This window comes from Cygnus atratus, chromosome 3, assembly GCF_013377495.2.
Source record: "Cygnus atratus isolate AKBS03 ecotype Queensland, Australia chromosome 3, CAtr_DNAZoo_HiC_assembly, whole genome shotgun sequence".
Lineage (NCBI taxonomy): Eukaryota > Metazoa > Chordata > Aves > Anseriformes > Anatidae > Cygnus > Cygnus atratus.
Genome location: NC_066364.1, coordinates 98,932,550 through 98,953,568, shown reverse-complemented (window position 1 = coordinate 98,953,568; position 21,019 = coordinate 98,932,550). Strand labels below are relative to the sequence as shown.

Here is a 21,019-nt window from a genome sequence, read left to right as displayed (position 1 = left end):
AGTTTGTCAACAAACTTGTTTTGGCTTGCTGGTGAGACCATGGTTGTTTACCCCGAGTAAACCCAATCTTGGCTTATTTTGTTCCCATAAAAGTGAAGGACTGTGAAAGTCTCCTCGCAGTCAGTAGTGCCAGCAATGAGCTAGGAGCTCGCTGAGGCCTTCACCAAGATTTCAGACGCTTTGAGCTGAGGACTAGCTGGGAAGCTCTGCCTTTCCAGACAGTCAAATCATGCATGCTCAGAGCAATGTGATGCTGAGTGTGCAAAGAGAGACTGGGCTAACACGGAGATGTCCTCTGTGTGTGCGTGTGTCAGCAGCAGAGGAAGAGCTGTTTTCCCAAATATCTGGAAAACTGGTGTCAGCTGAGCAGTCGCTGAGGCTGTTTTCAGGCTTGGGGTACCTCTTGAATGACACCAGAAGTAAATCAGCCGGAACTGAACACATTTATAGGTAAAAAATAACAAAGTACCTCCTTTCGCAAGTGCATAAGGGCTTCCTGGAGATAGGTGTGGAGCGTATCAAGTGCACTCCGGAATATTTTTTGTAAATACAGTCTTTGAGAACAAGGATTGTTTGCAGAATTTATTAACATGTTTACAAACTCAGCTGTGAAAATCCTGAGTCGTTGCAATGGAAATTCAGGCACATTGTTTTTCTTTTGGTTTTGGTGGAGGGGAGCTTTTCTATTTTTCCAGATTATTTTTAGAGGGGTTGGTTGGTTTTACAGCAAAAGCTGCTGTCACGTAAACACCAGCAACTTCTCAGAGACAAAAATGCGCGTGTGTTTCTAATTTTAAGTACATGAGGTCACCAGCTAAGCGTTCAAGGACTGCGTGCTGCCCGGGCACAAGCGGAGGGATGCGTTGCACGGCCTCGCTGGCCTGATGTCGGCCCGGGCTGGGTGCGGGCGGCTGGCCGAGGCGCACACACACGCCTAGATGCGCACAGGTGCTGCCACGGGGCTTTGCGAGCCTCCTCCACAAAGCCTGCGACCCGGGGCGGGCACCCAGGCGGGGACACAGCGCTGCCTGCCCCGCACACCAGCGAGCCCCGGGGGCGGCCTCGGCACCCCCGTCCCGCTGCCCCCAGCCCCCTCCGTCGCCCCCCAGGCCCGCAGGGCCGAGGCCGGGCAGGAGGAGCAGGAGCAGGAGGAGGAGGAGGAGGAGGAGGAGCAGGGACGGGGAAGGCCGCGGCGGGAGGAGGAGGAGGAGGAGGAGCCGCTGCCGGATGCTGCGAGGAGGCGCCGTGGCCGCCCTGCGCTGCCGGCCGCTCACCTGAGCGGGCAGCGGGAGGAGAAGGAGGGGCCGGCGGCCGAGCTGCGCGGAGCCCGGTGGCGGCTGCGGCGAGGCGGGCGGGCGCGGCCATGTCGCCGGGCGCCTAGGGGGGCCGGCAGGCGGCAGGAGGCCCGGCCCGCCCGGAGCGCCCGGCTGCCGGCGGGGCTGCGCGGCCTAGGCTGAGCGGGCGGCCCCACCACCCCCTCCCGGCACGCAAGATGTCCACCCGCACGCCGCTGCCCACCGTCAACGAGCGGGACGCGGAGAACGTGAGTGCTCCCTGCCTGCCTCCCCCCCTGCCCTGCCCCTGCCCCGCCGGGCCCCGCGGGCCTCCCCCCGCCCGCAGGGCCGGCTGCACGCCTCGCTGGGCCGCCCTGCCCTGCCCTGCCCTGCGCCGAGCCGCAGCACGGCGCTGGCCGCGGCCCTCCGCCGGGGAGAGGCCTCCGGGCCGGGCCGCCCCTGCCCGGGCACCCGCCCGCCTGCCTGGCGCTCGGCCCCGGCTGGCGTCCGGCTGCGCTCGCCCTTTGTTTGGTGTGCACCTTGGAGATGGGCTCCTGCCTTCCTGTTGCTGCGGGCCTGCCTCTGGTTGGCTTTGTGTGGCGTCGGAGGGAGGCCGTGTTCCCGTCCTCGGTACCTCCCGAGTGGATTGTTTGTGTCTTCCTTTGTGCTCGGCTTAAACATCTTTGCGCTCTTCCTCCGCTCCGCCCGGACTGGTAGAAGCGTAGTGGTGTTCTCCATTGTGGCGGTCTTCCTGCAGAAAATAACCCCTCTCCGTCAGAGCAGTGTGACCAAGAAATCCCAAAGTCCCGGACTTTGTCTGGCCCTGTCCGCCGGTGGTGATTACTTAAGTAGGCAGTGGTATGGGAGGTGTGAAATTTTCGTCTTAGGTGAGGGAACCAAGATTAAAAGAGGTATGTTTGGAATGTGCCCTTGATATCATTAGTTGCCTTCGGGAAAGCGGCAGGAGTTGCAGGAGCAGTCATATGAAATTTCACACACACAATTTTACCCGGCTTGCAGTTGGATGGAAAGCGATCGGTAAAGGAGCGAAGGGAGGCGGGCAGGTGGGTCGCGACAGACCGGGCTCGGTTGTGTCGTGTCAGTGCTTCAGGTTCCAGCCAGCACCAGGGCCTCGTCGTGTACAAGCTAGAGAAGCAGCGTCTGCTGAGTAGGTTACTGAATTACATGAAATGAAGAGTAAACATGAGCAGAGGCATTAGAAGGTGAAGGTAGCAGAAATGTAGTTAGAGAAACGAAGGCTTTAGTTTCAGTCGCTCATTGGAAGTGTAATTGACAAGGCAGTGTCTGTGTGGTTCCTAGTTAAAGCTTAAAGCAAGAAGATAGATCCATTTGGTCTGTCCTTACTATTTATTCATGGACTGATGAGTCCTCTATTAGTGTCAGAATGGAAGCAAGTCCTTGAGATGAAAATGAATATTTAGATTTAATTAAATGACAAGGCCCAGATTTGAATGATGCATGTTACTTAGGAGTTTCCATTTCAAATGTATATAGGAATGTAGACAAGGGATAGATGACAGGAAGAGATAAGAAATATTTATGCATGTATCCAGTAATACAGCGCATAAGACTTGCAAACTGCGTTTACACAAGGCAAATGGAAGTATTTTCAAACATCATCAACTTCTGTAGAATGAAAACTTCAATTAAACTGTTGGTAGTTCATTTAGAAAATGTGCTGGTTTTGAATGCTCTATTTTGACAACTAGATATAAGTAAGGATATTTTATTTCTTTCAGAGAAGGCAAGGGTATCTAAAAATCGGGTGTGTACAGGTTATCAAAGCCCTTAAAATTGCACATTTGCTACTGAAAATCTTGGTGTAAGTCTGTAACCTAATACTAATGAATATAATTCTCAGTCAGGCAACCTGTAAAGAGCTGTGCAGCAGTAAGTTCCCAAATCTCCACAAAGTGATTCTTGTGCTGTTGTTAGCAGGGTGTCTGCTGGGTTTCAGGGCAGGGATCCCTCAAGGAGTTTGTTGCCTCTGCCCTCTGGGCATTGGGGAAGCCCCCTCGGGTACTGCTGGTCGCCCTTGCCCAAGAGCTTTGGCTAAAGTGGCAAATGTGGGAAGAAGGAGCTGGCCTGTTGTTGACTTTGAGGACAGCATAATTCCTTGGTTTAAAATGGACTCTGTCAGGGTGAGGTGAGACGCTTAATTTGCTCTTAATGTGCTTCCTCCTGTTAATAAGCACTAATGGACGGGCAGAGTGTTTGTGCTGATGGGCCTTGATGTGCAGAGGTTAGCTGGTAAGCTCTGGTAGCTGGGGTAGCAAGAGGTTGCAACTACTGGGAGAAGTTACTTAAAAGAGAGGGGCTGGGAAAGCAGGAGTTAAATTAGAGCAGGGTAAGTATGAGTGTTCTTGGCCTGGTGAACTGACTCCCTCTTTGTAGTGCATATCTGCAATTCCCAAGCATATATATTAGCGAAGCTCTCAGAAGTTGTGCAGTTAATGGTGATCTTCTGCGTAGCAATCTTTTCTTCCTTCCTTGTGGCCATCCCTCAGAAATGTTGCTCCATTGTGTGACTCTCAAGGGATAGGTTGTAGCTCTGCATCCCCGAGAGAGCTGACTGATGGGTCTGGGTACAAATCTACGTCTGCGTCCAGCTGTGCTTTGCACATGGTGTGAGATCGTTGCATGAAATCATTGGGAACTACCCTACCACTGCCACCCCCGGTCTCTCAGCAGCTGCTTTCACTGTTCTGTTTTTTTTTCTTGTTTTTAAGAAAAAAAGAAAAAGTTATGTGTATTTTTGTATATATTTCAATGTACACTTTTCTCAGTAAGTATGCAAGCGGGTGTTCTGTCATTTGAACAAAATAATAAAATTGGACAGAGCACCTGTCGTAAGAATATACACCCCTTGAAGAATTACGAGAGTTCCTGGCTGGATGTGTGAAAACAGCGCACGGTTCAGTAATTGGTTGTGCCTTTTACACCACAGTGCCCTTTGACAGTAGTCCAGAAGGGGTAGGGTCGTGCAGCAGGTTACCTGATAAATTCTTATCAGCCAGCTTGAGTGAAAGGTAGGAGGACCAATGGCAATGGACAAACAACAGGTGGAGGGGAGCAGTCATTGTGAAACAGTCAGTATGTGTATAACTGATAGCCCTGCATTATATAAATTCACACCCATTTTTTTTGTCCTTTTTGCTATTCTTTTCATCTACCAATGCGATGTTTAATTTTTTTAACTCATATGCCCATAAGTGTTTTGCACTGGAAATTTTATTTCTCTTTCACCATAGCTATGTTTAAGGAAACAAAATACAGTATGATTGTCAAACACTTTTTCTTATTGAATAGTTTATTGGGAAAGCTGAGGAAAATTGATGGGTAGAGGCAGTGCAGTAAACATTATTTTCATGCCTATTATCAGCTTTCTTTTTTTTTTTTTTTAAAGTGAGGGGTAAGAGTGGTATTGAAAGTAAACATTTTCCTGCGATTTGATTTCGTATGTGTAACTATGGTTTCCTCTTGACAGTGATGTGTAGGCTGCTGTAGGTAATGTTTCAGGGCATTCAGACAGTTGCAGTTGGGATTAGTTTGGGTGAATGGAGCTTCCCATCTCTGCTGAGGCTGGAGGAGAGGGATAGGAATCAAAAGCTTTGAGCTTGTTGTAGCTCGTTTGTTTTCATTGAGTTGCTATTGAGGCTTTTGTGTTTTCTCCTTCATATTGTCGTGTATGATGTGCTTAAATTGGGGGACGTTCTTCCTGAATTACAGTAAAAGAAAAGAAACATGCAGGTAATACATGATCTTCAATGCTTTTTGAGAGTTCTGTGTAAGGAAAGGCGCATGGCGTTGCGGTGGTAGGCTATATGCCACTTGCTTCGTGAAATTAATAAAAATGAGAATGCTATAGTTTGCTTCTTCTGACATAAAGACCTCGTAGGCTGGTATAAGTTGTTTTTTTTTTATTATTATTTAAATTCATTGGTAAATGTCATTCAATCTTCTGAAGCTCTTACTCTTACTTGTGGAAGTATGCTGGGACTCTCTTTGCGCTGCGGCGTCACCCCTCTCAGAGAAGGCCCAGGGAACTGTTTTGCCTTGTACTTTTCAGGCACGCAGAAGTTGGTACATCCTGCTCCGGAGATGGCGCGTGTTTACTGGAGGAGAAGGAACAAACAAGGCGGGAGAGCTGGCTGATAAGGCTGGCCGGAGCTGAGGAGGAATGTAGGAACTGCAGCTTGCCTTACCCAGCCAGTGCCCTATCAGAGCGATTAAGAGATGTCATGGCAGGGGGGAGTTTTAAGGCACGATAACACAGCTACTTACAGTCATGCCATCGCCTACATTATCATAGAAGTAATTGTGATAATTCTGACACACGCGCACCCCGCTGCAGGCTAGCGAGGGCAGGGTGATGTCTGAGATGCCTGCTAAAGCAGGTGTGGTGAAGGATGGCTTGCTGATAGTGGAGACTGGGAGACAGCTGCATTTTTAGAGGGAAACAAATTGAACGGGGCAAGAGATAAGAGGATGGAATGAAGTGGTGAGGTCAGGGAAATAATAATTATACCATGTTTAATTTTTTTTTTTTTGCCTGGATTTGCTTTTGCACAATAAGAACACATGGTTTTGATTTGGACAGAGGGGGCGTGGGAGAAAGTATCTGACAAGAATTCTTTCTTTCAGTGCCTTAAGCAGAAGAATGGCCTAGTTTCCAGGCCTTGTGGGTTCAAGAGTACAGCTGTATCTTTCTTATCCACAAGAGATGGGCTTTAGCAAAGTGGAGAATGCCTGTGTTTTTTCCATGCAAGATGAATTTTCTTGATCATAAGAACTCCATTAGGCCATATGTTTGTTTGGATGGTAAGAACAGGGTATGCTCTCCTAATCTTACTTTGAAGGTTTGTGTTTTCTTTCTGCCCTTTTTTTTTTTTTTTTTGGTTCAAGTCTTGAGCAACCCCCTACATTGTGGGGGGAAAACACATGTTTAGCTCCAGCATTAAGCACAAAGGAGAGAGCAAGGTTCATTTTATTACAAAGCGTGTTAACCACTTCGCGTTTAACCTTCTGTGTGAATTGCAGCTGGGAGAGGTGATGCATGTGTTCAGTGTCCTTCTTCTCCCTTTCTGTAAAGGGAAATATTTTGGAACAGATCTGCCTGTGTACAGTCTCATTTCATGCTTCAGTGTTCTTTCTAGGTGTCATAAAAGAACGTGCAGTTAGAGTTTAGACGAGTTAATGCAGTTTGATTGTACTCCTGATGTCATTTCATACTTCATGGGTTTTTGGAGGTTCATAGGTAAACATAACATTTGATTGTTTGTGGCTGGTCTTCTGAAAACTGTACTTACATGGTCAGGGGAGTGAAATGCGTAACAAGAACAATGAGGTTAAGTTCCGTGTAGCCTTGGGGGTGTGCCTCTACCATCATCCTTTCTTCATCCTGCAGACTTAGTGTTTGTTAGTACAGCGTTTTATTTTCTAACTCTGCACTTAAAATGTTTTAATCATCAGTCAAGACAGTGGCTTTTTTTTTTTCTTTAGTAGCACCCAATTCTATTTGGAAATTAATGTTTCTACTATGTGGTACACTGCTACTACGTGACAGTTGCTGCTGTCCAGCTGAAGGAGCTCCTGCTAAATTCTCACACCAATAGCTTAAACACTAGAAAAGTAATATTTCATTTTTATTTTAAGTGCATATAGTGGGATTTCTCTAAAATAATGTTCTTGATCAGTGACTTTTATTTGCACTTGCAGGTTTCTTTTTCTCAGAATTTAGTATAGATCTACTCTTGAAATCGTACTGATATTTGAGAGAACTTCTAAAACTTTTTCAGCAGAGCAGATTCAATGAGAAACTATTGTGTAATTAGGCCAGAGATTATTTTACCTTTAACGTGGAGCTAGAAATCTGTAAGAAATCTGTTTCAGGGCTTTATTTGCACCACAAATTGCACAGCTAACAACTTGAGAGGTTGAGCAAACCTTTCAAATGTTTAGTGATATCACAGAGAAAGCATTTTATCACTGGTGTTTAGATATTATCTATTAGTAGCTACGACTTTTTTTCCCTCTTTTTAAATATACATTTATGCTCTATGCTGCCCTCCAGGCTAAATATGCTGCGACTAAGTTGCTGCAGACAGTGGTGTGTTTCAAACTTAGCTTATTTGTATTGTGGTCATGACGTGATCTGTTGATTTCTGTTGTTGGAAACACAATGCTTGCTTTTTGTGTGTGATTTTTATCTTTCTGGAATTTCATAATCACCTTTTTTTTTTTTAATGACTTCAGTAGTTCTTCTTGGTCTTTACTCTTAAATGTTTACTCTTCTTTAGGTAGTGGTAAATTAAGAAGAAATGGTCTCCAGTTGAATATTTTTGAAAACAACAAAGAAAGCAGGAAAGTTCCGTCGAAACATTCATATCCTTCAGTGTAATGAATACAATGCAATTGAATCTGAATTTTAATAATAAGCTCTTTCTCCACAGTTACTGGCAAGCCTTTGCTTGTTAACATTTTTTCACTTTTTTCAGATTGTAAATCAACTTTATGTTCTCTGCTCAGTTCTGAACTGAATTTTAAATGCAGAAGGTAGTATTTCATCTAAGAAAGAGGAAAAAAAAGCAAGAAAACTTCTGACTTAATAGAATAAACGGCTTAAAAAAAAGGTGAAATCAAAGGATTGCTGAGATCTGTGTCAGTTTACAACTTACTGGTGATGATGCAGTTTAGGCAGAGTTCTGGTGGGCATCCTAGTGAAGCTATGGGTAAAAATTGCACTTTCATTTCCAAATTTCATCTTATTTTACCCGAGTAGTGACCAAACATGCTTTAACAATCATGGTAAAATAGTTTAAGGCAGGAGCATTGGCAAGTACTCTCTCTGCTTCTTTGTGAACTGACATGGCAGTAGAAAAAAAAAGTTTTTTTCAGGGGAGCATTTAGTCAGGGGTTTCTTTATGTAAGCTGTCATGGGAAACACCCGCTTAGGCTGAAAAACCTATGTTTACATTCGTAGTAAGGCATCCGCATAGTTAAAAATCAGCCGGGTTACAATTAATCTTTAAGGCAATGGACTGGACGTGCTCATGGAGCAGTGCCATGGGTTAGACTGTAATGATCGATCAATAGAGTGTACTTATGTAAAACCCCAAAGTGCAGGTTTTCTGTGCATCTGTGGAGAACGTAGGATCATTGTTATTCTAAAATTCTTCATCTTACCAGGACAGCTGATCTACCGTCACTTTTACATTCACTTAAATCATTGGTAAGCAGGCTTTCTGTTCTGCTGAAATAAAGGTGTTGTCTGTGTGTTCAAGTCTTTTTTTCTGTTGTATTTAGATCCAGTAAAAGTCATTTTGCTTCTTTTATCTTGCCATTCCTATGCTTGTCGAACACCTTAGGTGCAGGCTGTGGGTGAAACAATCAGAAGTGGTCCGTGCTCTGCTTACCTTCTTGGCACTAATGTGGTTTACCATCAAAATGACTTTTGTAGACTCCTGCTGAGCTGATCAAGATACAAGTGCTCGGTATCCCTGTCTCCTGACCCTTTGTGTGCCGACTGTTTCAAGTTTGTGACATTTTGCAAAAAATGTAGGACGTTATAGAAACCTACACTCATAATAAAACAATCCAATGTGTTAATGTGTTTTGGAAAACAAAAAAGGAGGGGGGCTATTTTTTCGTATCTGCATGTTTCTTAGCACTGCATTTCAAAAGCCTGGTAATGTATCAGAAAGAGAGGACTTTTGGTTAGAGCGAGCTTTAGGCAGTTTCTTTGTTTTCCATTCCATGGTGTATATCACATCCAAAGAAGCACATACAAAAAATGAGCAGTAAACCATTCTTTAAATCCAGTCGTTTTAAATGTCCAGTAGCTATATTAGCTGGATACGTGTGGTCAGAGTCCCAGGGGTTTCTCTGGTAAAGATAGATCAGCAAGGTTGACTTGCACTGAGAAGAGAATGGAAATGCTTCCATAACCTTAGAGCAGTGTCAGCCGTGTTTAACATGACTGTCATGGTGTGTTGGCAGCAAGTAGAAGAATAATCCTGTTTGCAACACGTGGCCTGTGGAATTCACACAAGTAGCAAAATAAGAGATGCTAACCTGAGCAGAGAATGGTACCCAAAAAATGATATATTATAGATTCAACGTGAGGAGCTTTGCCTAGATGTGTTGCAGTACTGTATTTTAAACAAATACAGTTGTAAGGTCGATTGCTTGAAAATTAAGAGGGCACAACTTCTTCGTCTCTGCTGGAAAGTACTGCTGAGCTTACAGAGTTACTGGATAGCCTATGGCAGTCCTTTGCGAGAGCAGATAATGGAAGTATCACTGGTGACAGTCTAATTGTTTTTGTATTACAAAGTAATAGCAGTGCATGATAACTTTAAAATCTCAAGTAGAGACAAAATTAGTCGAGGTTGTTAGGTGCTATCTTGTATTAGCCAGAAGTGGTTGGAGAAAACAGATGAGCTTTTGGATAGATGGGGCTCTAGCAGGGCTTGCAGGAAAGGCTCCTGCCCCAGGCTAACCTCGTGGCAGAACTTGTAGTGCTGCTGCTCTTCTGGGGGAGGACCTGCGCCTCGCTCGTGGTGCACTGAACACACACACACACACCTTCAAAGTGAAGACACAGCCTGAGTCACGGTGGTTGAGGGCTATTTTCAGCTCCCGTGGAGCCTTTCCTCCTGGCTTTCTCCTTTCGCTACTGTTGGGTCTCATCTTTTCCATCTCAGCCATGTACTTATAGCAAGAGAGTGAAATAAAAATTTAAAAAAAAGTCTTTTACTTGCATTCAAGCAGCTACCTTTTTCAGAGTGGAGAAGGCCTCTTAATTGTGTTCTTAAGGGTTATTACTTGGAGCAATTTTCTTATTTAGTCCCTCAAATATTTGATCAGGGTCATTTTAAACCTAGTGATAGTTGTTAACCTGCTGTCACAGCCCATTTTTCATTACATATTTCCCAATATCCATCTTTCTGAGATTCCGTCAGTCCATGTTCATTAAGCTGCTGGCCACTTAATACCTGTAATTTCCTATTTTTATCACCCTTTTCCCCTCCCCTCTTTGTTTTTCCCCACATTTTGCTTACTTAAGTGCTTTTGTGCTTGAGCTTGCATAGCCGTTGCCAACTTCCTTGTGCTTCTCACTCTTTCTGGGACCTTTTCCAGTTTTGCTCGTGACATAACCAAAATCAATAGAGAGCTTTACTAAAGCTGTGTAGTGTATCTCCTGGTTATTCTTTGAGCAACGTCCTTTTGGTTGGATCTCAAGGAGTATGGGAATGATCTGAGTCGTAAAGTTAAAGGGAGTGAAGAAATGCTTTGCCTCGGGTTGGTTGGGGGGAGTTGGCTTTGTTTTGGGGGCACTTTCTGAAGGTGCTAGCAAAAAGGATTGTTACAGCTTTAAATATTTGCCTGTTAGAGGTACTGTATTTTTCCCACTTTACATTTCCTTTTGCCCCCCAGTAGAGTTACTGTGCTTTATTCTCTTAGGTGACAGTTGAGAGTAACCAAGGTTTTGTAATGATAAGTCAGGAAGGATGTACAATTTTATAATGTCCTGTGTAGAGAGAGGTTTTCATTGTGAACTCAGTTGATATGTCAGGAATGTATTTTGAGAGAACTGTGGAGTTAGGGGAGCTAAGTGTAGGAGATACTGCACTATGTGTAGCAGCAGCGTGAATTACTTGTGCTTAAACAGTAAATATCTGAAATTCCTTTCGAGAGTGCATGCTTGGCCTCAGATGTATATAAGAATCTTTCTAATTCTTAGATGTTTCTGTCATTACTTAAAATAAGCAGAGGCATAGTTCAAAAACTCAGAGAACCTTGCACATTAAGAAGAGTGTGATTTTTGCCATGGAAATTATGGTACTGTGTTAAATGCTATGTTGAGTTTTTACAGAGGATATGGTAGTTTTCTCCAAATGGATTGCGTGTGTAATGTATTTGTTCATCTCTATTCCAGACAGTGTTATCGACTGAAGGCAATAGAATTCTCTAAAGCATTTGGGTTTTTATTTAGTAAATGTTTTTCTAACAGTAATCAGATTTTCTTCCCCATGCAATTACTGTAGTAGGGACTGCCTACTGGTGGTTAAAAAAAATCAGGAAAATATTGTTACTTGATGGAGTTAAAGTAGTATTTTCTCCGTAAGATCAGACTCTAGAAGGAGCGACGATTGTAGTAATTTAACGCAATGAAACTTATACAAAAAATATTAGCAATACTGTCTCCGAGCAGTCTTAACCATGTGTACATATATATAGTAGCTTTTCAAATTTGTTTCTCTTATGTCAGTATTAAACAAGGCTGCCTTCTTTTTAGAGTTCTGTCTTCCAGTGATGGACATAAGATGCATATGAAAAAAGAAAATATACGAGAGCACTTCACAATGAAACTCTTTCTCCATCTGCTGCATAGTCCAGAGCAATCTTATCTACAGAAAGTTGGTATGAGCAATGAGGATCGATCTAATATAGATACTGGAATTGGTCGATTCAAAACCTTGTTATAAGAGACGTGTGGCTGCAGTAGTGTTCGTGAACAGGATGAGAGAAACCTGATGGTTCAACCTCTGCAAAGAAAAGAAGACCGATGAAATAAACTGCATTTAAAGGTCCTTTTTAATAAAGCTGTTCTCACTTATCTGATGGCTGCAGAAACATAGTGCTTACATCAAAATCAAGTTATACATTGTCTAAATGCTAGAGGATTTTATTTATTTTCGGTTGTGTGACCTTTTGGGGAAATTCATGTTTTGGTATTGTATACCAGCTTTTTCACCATCACTTATTAAATCCTTTTCCTACTGGCGTGTAATATTTTGTTTAAATAGAATTATTTTCAAAGTGAGTGGTGTCAGGACTTCTAGAGTAGCATAGAAGAGACAAAGTGCACTTCTGTGTCTATCTGTTTGTTCTGTTTCCTTTCATACAATAGTTCTTAATCTGGAGAGGCTAAACTAAATGGAACAGTTGACTATCAGACTAAAGTTATTTATAATAAAGTGAAACGTTAATGCTGCATGGGCTGTTTTGCTAATAGTATCTGGGTTTCATTGGAGATATTTCCAAGACTAGCTCAGTGAGAGATCAGCAGAACAAAGAAGGAAGTGAATTGGGAGACTGGAGACTGGAAAGTGCTTTGACAGGTAGTAGGTAAAGTTTTTACCTCCAGATAATTTTTGGGAAAGGACAGAAAGCTCTGCCTAACTTCATGTCAGGTGGAACATGAACAGCTTCTTTGTCGTCTGCTTGGTGAAAAGAGAAAGATATCTAACGTGAGAGCTCTCATCCCTGGAAATGGAAGGCTTAGTAGTTAATTTGGTAAATTTAAGGAAGAAAATACAGACTGAGCTCACAGTTAGCTTGCAATGATTCAGGCATTGCAACATTGCGATTGCATCTCATGTACTCTGTGGCTTTCTCCATCTCCCAAGGGGCAAGGAGCATCTTAGGACTGCTGGTGGTGAAGAGAGAGCGTTACTGACTGACCCATCCTAAGGCTTGGAACAATGCAGTGATAGCCATCTCAAATGTGTGTAAGGACAGCTCTCCTTATAAAGTTTTGAGGATGGATTCCCAGTTCCTGATATGGGGATTGGTTGTCTGTGTCACCTGCTGACATTGTCATCAGGTTCCCGGGATTTCTGCTTTCCTCACTTGCCCTTCCTTACAGCTGAATCAAATTAATTCCTGCTTTAATATGAGACACCATCTGGTCAAGCAAGCCACTTAAACTGGAGAATCCCAAACTGTAAAATACAGTGCTTTAGTGCTTGCCAGGCTGGTTCAAAGTATGACCAGTTCCAGAGAGAGCCAAGAGCTGCCTCTGCTTATGGCGAGCTGGAGGCTGCCATTGCTGCTGCCAATTATTTGCAGTCCCTCACTGTCCTGATAAAGAAGTCTGGAAATGCCTGACCTTGACGTCTTGCAGGCTGGGAGTAGTGTTGGAAGGCCATAGCTGGGGATCTGCGATTCCTCACACACTGACTGTCAAGGACTGGAGAGAGAAAGCCACAGCAATTTTTTTGTAAAATATTTTTTTCTTTTGTTGGATTGGATGTTTGTTTTAATGTCTGTGTTTGTTTTGAATAAGTGTTAGTTTTTGTTTGACCCTTTAATGATAAATTCTTCATATTCTTAAGCTTCATCCATATATATATATATATATATATATATATATATATATATATATAAAGACGCACACATAACATTTCTTCTAAATCTTCTTACCTACTTATTTTAATGGACAGTAAATCCAGCATCTGTTGCTTTCAATATTTTCTTTGCATCCTGCAGTGTTTTTTCTTTCACATCTTTTGGTGACTTGTCACCTGGACTATTTCATTAGTTATGCTCATTTTTTCTCTTGGGCTTGGCTTTTGCATTTCTTTTCAGTGCTTGCACGTAACTTCTGTTCATGGCTTGAATTCAATGCGTTGACAGATGTCTGCAGTATATGTGTACCTGTTAATATTCATAATCTACTGTATTACTGTATCAGCCTCCTTAAAACATGTAAGGAAATACTATTTTTAGCTATACTACATACTTTGCAAAATCTTTGTGGTATATTGCTGTTGGCTGCTTTTTTTTTTTTCCTTCCCTAAATTGTAGTAGCTTGTAATGTTAAATAACTGAAGCCCAAAGGTTAGAAGATATGATTGCATGAGTGTAGAAACAAGAGGCTCGGAGGAGATTGTTGTCTGAGCACTGCTTAGAGCACGCTCTTGGGTTGTAAGATATAAGCTGGTCCAAGGGGCAGGCTGTGTTTGGACAGCTTAAAGTTAAGCGTAAATCTGCGCAAGTCTGGGAAGATATTTGCTAAGCTGAAATGTGGTGTAGCATTACCCACATATAGGTAAATCGTTACTACGGTCCATTTAAGTCCATGTTTTCTGATCTGATATTTAACACTGCTATTAAAACAGACTAAATCATCTATCAGAGGAACCTCCTTTTAGAAGGCAGTTGATTTTCCTGAGCCAAAGATGTATTACTCACTCTCCTCAGAAAGTCAAACTTTGTATCAATGCTTATGAAAATAATGTGTCTGCAGAATGCTGAGTCTGATAAAATCCTGTCTTAAACATTAAAACTACATTTCTGTGGCTGAAGGTGTCCAGGAGACACTTTGCACTTCAGTCCTTTGAGGCAAGACTTGCTACTGACATCAGAAGGCCTTGGTGCAGAGAGGTACACCAGGAAATACTGGCAAGGCTGACGCTTAATGAAGCTAAGCTGGTAACCTCTAGCACAGAGGTCCATGAACGTGCTCTCTGGATAAGGAAGGATCCTTGCCGGTGCCCCGAAGGGCATAAAATAGGCCCTATTAGTCCGTGCGATTTTTTTTTTCCTCTTCTAACTGTCAAAATTAACAGGTTGCCTAACTTCTTTTAGATATGTTTGTATTGTATTGTTTGAAGGAAAATACTAAGATAAGTCTCTGTACCATTTAAATTAGATTTTCAAGCTCCTTAAAAGGAATGACAGAACGGTTCAGGTTGGAAGGGACCTTAAAGATCCCCTAATTCCAACCCCCCGCCACGGGTAGGGACACCTGCCACCAGGACAGGCTGCCTAAGGCCCCATCCAGCCTGGCCTTGAACACCTCCAGGGATGGGGCATCCACAGCTTCTCTGGGCAACCTGTTCCAGTGCCTCACCACCCCTTTGAATATCTCAAAGGAATATTCCAACATCCTTCTCAATATTGGGGAACGTCAGTTGAAACGTGGTTTAATGGAGGTTGTGGATCCCTGTGCTGCCCTCCGATTTCATTTGTGGGACGTGTGTGCATCAATCACAGAATCACAGAACTGAAGGGGTTGGAAGGGACCTCGAAAGATCATCGGGTCCAACCCCCCTGCCAAAGCAGGTTCCCTAGAGCAGGCTGCCCAGGCAGGCGTCCAGAGGGGCCTTGAATATCTCCAGAGGAGGAGACTCCACAACCCCCCCGGGCAGCCTGTGCCAGTGCTCCGTCACCCTCACCGTGAAGAAGTTCTTTCACATGTTGGTGCGGAACTTCCTGTGCTCCATCTTATGGCCATTGCCCCTTGTCCTGTCCCCACAAACCACTGAAAAGAGGTTGGCCAAATCCCTCTGTCTCCCACACTTCAGGTATTTATATACATTGATGAGATCCCCTCTTAGTCTTCTTTTCTCCAGGCTGAACAGGCCCAGGTCTCTCAGCCTTTCATCATAGGGGAGATGCTACAGGCCTCGTATCATCTTTGTGGCCATCCACTAAATTAGCTTATATTGCTTTCAGTTTGGATACTGTAATTGGTCATCTTGTCGCTTTTTAGCAGCGGGCTTGATTTTAGAAAGTTAATAAAACCTTGAGGTAAAATGGTCTTTTCAAAAAAAAGATGGCAACCTGTCTTGATAGATTCATCATTGGTGAATCCAGTAATGGGAATGTAAAGACTAAGGCCTACTGTCCAGCTTGCTAAAGGAATAACTTTTATGAAGTAGAAAAGTGGTATGGTAGGTTTTCTTTTCCCATTGTTCCTGGCCTGACAGTGTGATTCCACGAGAGGTTTAAATGGAGCTGGTGTGGTCCCGGCCGCCTGGGCTGGGCGTTCCCCTGATGCTGGTGGCGCTGCCGAGGGATTTCTGCGCTCAGGGGCTGGAGGTCACCCCACGTGAGCCTCCTGTGGCGCGGATATGTCTTAGGTATCCAATAGACGAGAAAAAAAAATCACATTTTGTAAACTTGGAGAGAAAGAGGTGGGATTTGGAGCCTGGCACTAGTTAGCTGTGCGGATGTTGTTCTGCCTTCTGAAGAAGAAACCTCAGGTGGCCCAGAAGGCTGTTGTTTGATCGTGATTGAGGGAGATGCTTAACTCTATCAACTGGTCACTCTTTTGTGAGTAAACCTTGCATCTTGCTGTTCTTCTCATCATTTGGAGGCAAGCCTCAGGTTTCCAGACTGTAGTCTGCAGGCTGCAGAAACAGCCCTTTCCCCTCAGTTTTGAAGTTGGATATTCAAGCTTTTTCCATTTCTTATACTATTGCAAACACTTTGAGAAGCTCCATGTGCTTGACACAATCCTGAACTGTAAGTTGTTTCATGTTTCTTTTCGCCTGCCTTTCATCAGGCCAGCTGAAAAATGACCTGCCTGTGTCCTTTATAAGCGCAATAAAAGCTCCTGCCGGTTTCCTTTGCCAGAAGTTTCTCTTTCTGGGTGTGTTCTTGTTTGGTTGGTTCAAATTAACTATCAGCATTAGCTTTTCATTCCCTTTTGTCCTACTGAATGTTTCTGAGCTACCTGTGAGTGCCATGGCACTGAGCAGTAGTGCCCTGTACCGGAGGATGTCTCTGGGCACTGGCAGGATGCTCTCTGGGAGCTGCGAGTGCTCGTCTGGAGCTCAGCACTGGCAGGCTTGAAGATCTCATAAGGTAGGTCAAAAAACAATGGCAAAGCTAAACTGATCACCTCCTGAAGAAAGAGCTATAGCTTGCGAGAGGCACTGAATGTTTTAAATGTGTCTAGTAGGCTGCAGCAGTAATAACCTTTCTGCTTTCTTCCCACTTCCACTTCTGATACACACTTTCTGTCAAAAACACGGAAGTCATGTTAGGTTTCATATGTGAGGTACATTAACCATTTTATTTTTCATTTAAAAAAAAAAAAACAGGTTTATTCTTTTGCTTGGTAAGGCTTGATTGCAGTGTCTAGGACTACACTGAATGATAAATAACTAGAAGCTATTAGGTGTAAGATTTTAAGAAAAGTAGATTTTCCTCCCCTTGGCTACACCTGTGGTTTACTGCAGCAGCTTTTAGCAGGCTTGTCTTGATTTTCTTTGTGTTTAAGGTGGTGGGCTCTCAGTTGATTTGTTGTAGCAATTAATGGAGGTGATAATGGGCTGACTGTCCTAAATTAGCCCTGGAAAACATTGTTTGTGTTTGAGATGAGTCAGGAATGAAAGTGCCAGGTTGAAGTAACTGTGCCAATTCTGAGCGAAATAAAACAAATGCAGGAAGGTGCTGCTCTTCTGCACCTGCACGCCAGGCTGGGGGGAGGCTTCCTGAGGGGGAACGATAAGCTGAGGAAATGTGTTAGCTGATTTCGGGTTATGAGACCTGCTTTGCTGCCACGAAGGTATTTGTTTTTCTGAAATGTTTTGACTGGCTTCTTTCCTCAGAGGGGGATGAGTGTATTTTTTTTTTTTTTTTTAAATCTTTGAATATAAAGTATCTGTGATTGCATTTGATAATGAAGTCCACCCTTCCATGTAACACTGTTGTGCTTAGAAAAAAAAGGGAGAAAGCCTGCTATAACACGGACAGGATTTGTTAGTGTCACTATATAAAATTACATGTGTTCTTCAGAGCTCTCTGCGCGTTAGAACCGTGTTGGGTAGCTGCGCATGACATTGCGCTTGTAGAGCAGCTCTGCGCTCTGTCTGAGGCTGCTTGAAGCGCAGACCTGTAAACATTGCATCCTGTGACTAGAAAAACAGTTCAGTCTTAAAGCTGGCAAATTTATTTCTGTCTTATGAAGCTATCTTGAGCATTTAAGACTAAAAAAACTGCTGTGGGACTTAGACACTTTCATAATGCTCATAGTGTAAGATGTACTCCGTGCTCAACAAAAGCTTACCTGTCACCAGCATACGTGAATGCTTCCAGAAAGCAATCCTTATTTTGCGTGGACATTAATATATTGTACTTTATCTTGCAACAGAAATAAGTTTTAGTATTTTCTTTGAACCTGTGTTTCTGAAATTGAGAAAGTTACAATTAGGGAGAAGAGGAAAGATACAAAAAAGAGTGAGAGAGTTATTCTCTTTAGTATCTTACTTGATACTGTATAGTGAGCTCCATGCATCTAGTCTGGACTTTCAAATATATGTATATATATATAAATGCATTTCAGAGTTACAGCATCAGTTAATAAATTGTTTGCATATGCTTGACTTAGACGAGCTTTATTCAAACTTGTTTCTTATTGCTGATAGCTGCGAGCTCTTTTAAAAGTTCATGCCTGGAATTCCTACGTGTTATGTAAATCAGATATAAACAGAAAGATGCACATGCATGTGTTTGATTATTTTCTTTGTGCACTGCTGGAAAGCCTGTGTCAGCAAGGGGTTTTGTGTGATCCCCTTCTGTCTCTGCCGTCCATTGGTCTTGGTATCCAGTTAAAAACCTGTGTATTCTGTTTCCCTCACTACGTTTTTGTTTGTTTGTTTTGAGCCCAGTCCTGCATGTTGTCCTGTTTCAGTGGAATAGGTTGATTGCTTCATTTCTTTTAGTAACAAAGTTTCTATACTGCATTCACAGTCTAGTTTAATTGCTGGTAAGAAACGATGAAGAGAATCGTGTGCATACACACACATTCTGTCTTTCTAATTGCTCCATCCAAAGTACTTTCTTATGTGTCACATATGAAAAGTTAGGGTAGATAGTGCTCTAATAATCTTTTGATTGAGATTGGAGATGATTTACTAATTGTAGTGTGACATGATGGGTGTGTGTGGCAAGAGTAAGCTGTGATTTTGTGCAGACGTGATGTTTACCTGGGAGAAAAGTGAATCCCCTTCTGGCACTAGGTGGTGGATACAATGCTGTCATCTCATGAGGCTCTGAGTGGTACCACGCTTCATACCTGCAAACCCTGCGGCTCTGTGTGCTGTTGATGTATGATGCTGAAGAAGCTGATCCAAACGGCTGTGCTAGTTTCTATATTGAGGCCTACCAAGACTTCACAAAACTTGGACTCCTCTAGTTTGGGTTTGTTTCTTCAGCAGAAGGAAAAAGGCAGTTTGTGAGAAGCTCTTCACTACTGAAGGAATAGCAACAGACAGCAAGCAGTTAAATATGAAAAGAACTGGGCATTCAGGACGTGACTTCTAATCTTTCTCCCCTTTTTCTTCCTGCCTTGGTATTGTGAATTAAAGCTGTTACTAATCAGACCTGTATATAAGGTCTTCTAAACCATTTAGACTCCTCTATCTGGGCTAGTTGTTTTGATTACCTTGCAAAATACGACAGCAGTTACAAATGCTCATGTGTATGGCACATGCTTGAAAATGTTCGGGGTTATGAATATTAAAAATTGTCTGAAAGGAACTTAAATTCAGAGCAGGAGATAATACTGAGTGAGGAAATGTGATGCTGTGCCTTATCCAGCAATATGTGTACTTTCTTTGATTTTGAGGGTTGACTGTACCGAGGATTTGACTTGCTTTAATGCAAGAAGGGGGAATTCAGGACTAAGAAGTTTGCTTAATCAAATGAGGTGTGATGGTAGGCACCTTGATATGTTACCGCGTAACTCAGAAGGACTATCAAGCCTTACGTGTTTGCTTGAAAGAGAGTGTGGTTTGGTGGCCAGAGTAGTTCTGGGGACTTCTCAAGACTAAGCTGTAAGAATGGGTAATATAGCTGATGATATTTATGTTTATATTTGAAGATTAATTCAAGCATGTAATTAGTGAGAATACCACCCCAGCGGCTAGCGAAGTGGCTAAAAGGTGCTGAGTAAGTAAAGCAGAGGAGCACCCACTTGGCAGCCACTTCATGGTGTTAGCTCTTCAGTGCTGTCTCAGGGGTGGCGTTGCTGAGCATGGCACTGTCTTGCCTTTGCAAAGCTGCGTTGGGTAGAGAAGGGGAACGACAGCTTTGGTTCTTGGCAGCGGGGCGTGGGGAGCAAGGGATGCGACTCTTGCAGTTTGAGTAAGATTGGCTTGCTGCAGTAATCCTACTGTAACTTGTCAGAAACAAACCTAGCTAGCAGTAGTAAGAGTTAATCAGCTCTCTTCAGTAATAATGATCTAAAATTGAATGCCAGAATTACTACTTTCTGTTTATATTTCTGGAAAGGTTGTTTTTAAATATTTGACTAATGCCAAATACCTAAATGGCTACTTCAATGTACTGTTTCAGCTCTCGACATTTAGTACTGCCACACCTTTTTGTTTAAAATTGTTTTATGAAACGTCTAATTTTGTGTTGATTTTTAGACATTTTACTGAACACTGACATAAACTGAACATACAGGGAGCCTTGTTTGTGATGTACTGGGAAACAGTGCATTACTAGTACATGATACACGTCAAGACAAATTACAAGATATCTCCAGAAATGTGAGAATCCCTAATTAAAGCCCTGTGCAGGAAGTGCAGATTGTTAGCCAGAACTGTTATTAGGTGGCAGGGATCTTAAAGGGGAGTGGTGGTGTGGTGGATTTTTTTTTTTTTTTTTTACAGCCTATTTGTTTCCACCATCCTAAAATACTCAGAATTTAGCGGTTGTTCTTCTGAAATAGCATTTTAAAATAGCCTCATAGCAGCTGATGCATAATGAATGAATGTGTAATGGACCAGCAAAGGCTTAAAATGACATAGTCTCCCTTTCTGGACAGCGTGGATGTTACACGCTGCCCTGGAATTCAGCTTTTGCATCAGTTGGGAGTAATCTCTGAGATACTGTTATGTGACCTAAGTTGATTTTTGCAATATCTCAACCTTGTCATGTTTTTATTTCATTTAATGCTGATCTATAGAAGCTGTTGAGTTTGATGTTTAAATTCCTTTTTTATTTTCCTTCACTAGCAAGCTATGTGCAAAAGAGAGGCTCCTTTCAAAACTTTAAAAAAAAAAAAAATTGAAATTGATTCGGTGCTCTTCAAATTCGGAGATTATAGCTATGTGGCTCACAAACTAAGACAGTTGACCTGTTTTATGCTTGTTTTCTGCCTTCTGTAAGCATAGCTGTGGAGAAGGCCCTGTGTA

General features: G+C 42.9%; 1 protein-coding gene across 9 annotated transcripts in view; it reads left to right on the top strand.

The window, feature by feature from the left end:
* Nucleotides 1-1,172: 1,172 nt before the first annotated feature.
* MARK1 (microtubule affinity regulating kinase 1) overlaps nucleotides 1,173-21,019 on the top strand; it is a 58,222-nt gene continuing 38,375 nt past the window's right edge. For 7 of the 9 annotated variants that reach the window (XM_035559959.2, XM_035559923.2, XM_035559912.2 and 4 more), the window contains exon 1: nucleotides 1,786-1,904. In XM_035559959.2, the coding sequence (XP_035415852.1) occupies nucleotides 1,821-1,904 (84 nt within the window). In that variant the 5' untranslated portion in view covers nucleotides 1,786-1,820. Of the gene's footprint in view, nucleotides 1,544-1,785; nucleotides 1,905-21,019 lie in introns of those variants that run through there. The other 2 variants (XM_035559931.2, XM_035559950.2) reach the window with 2 other exon arrangements.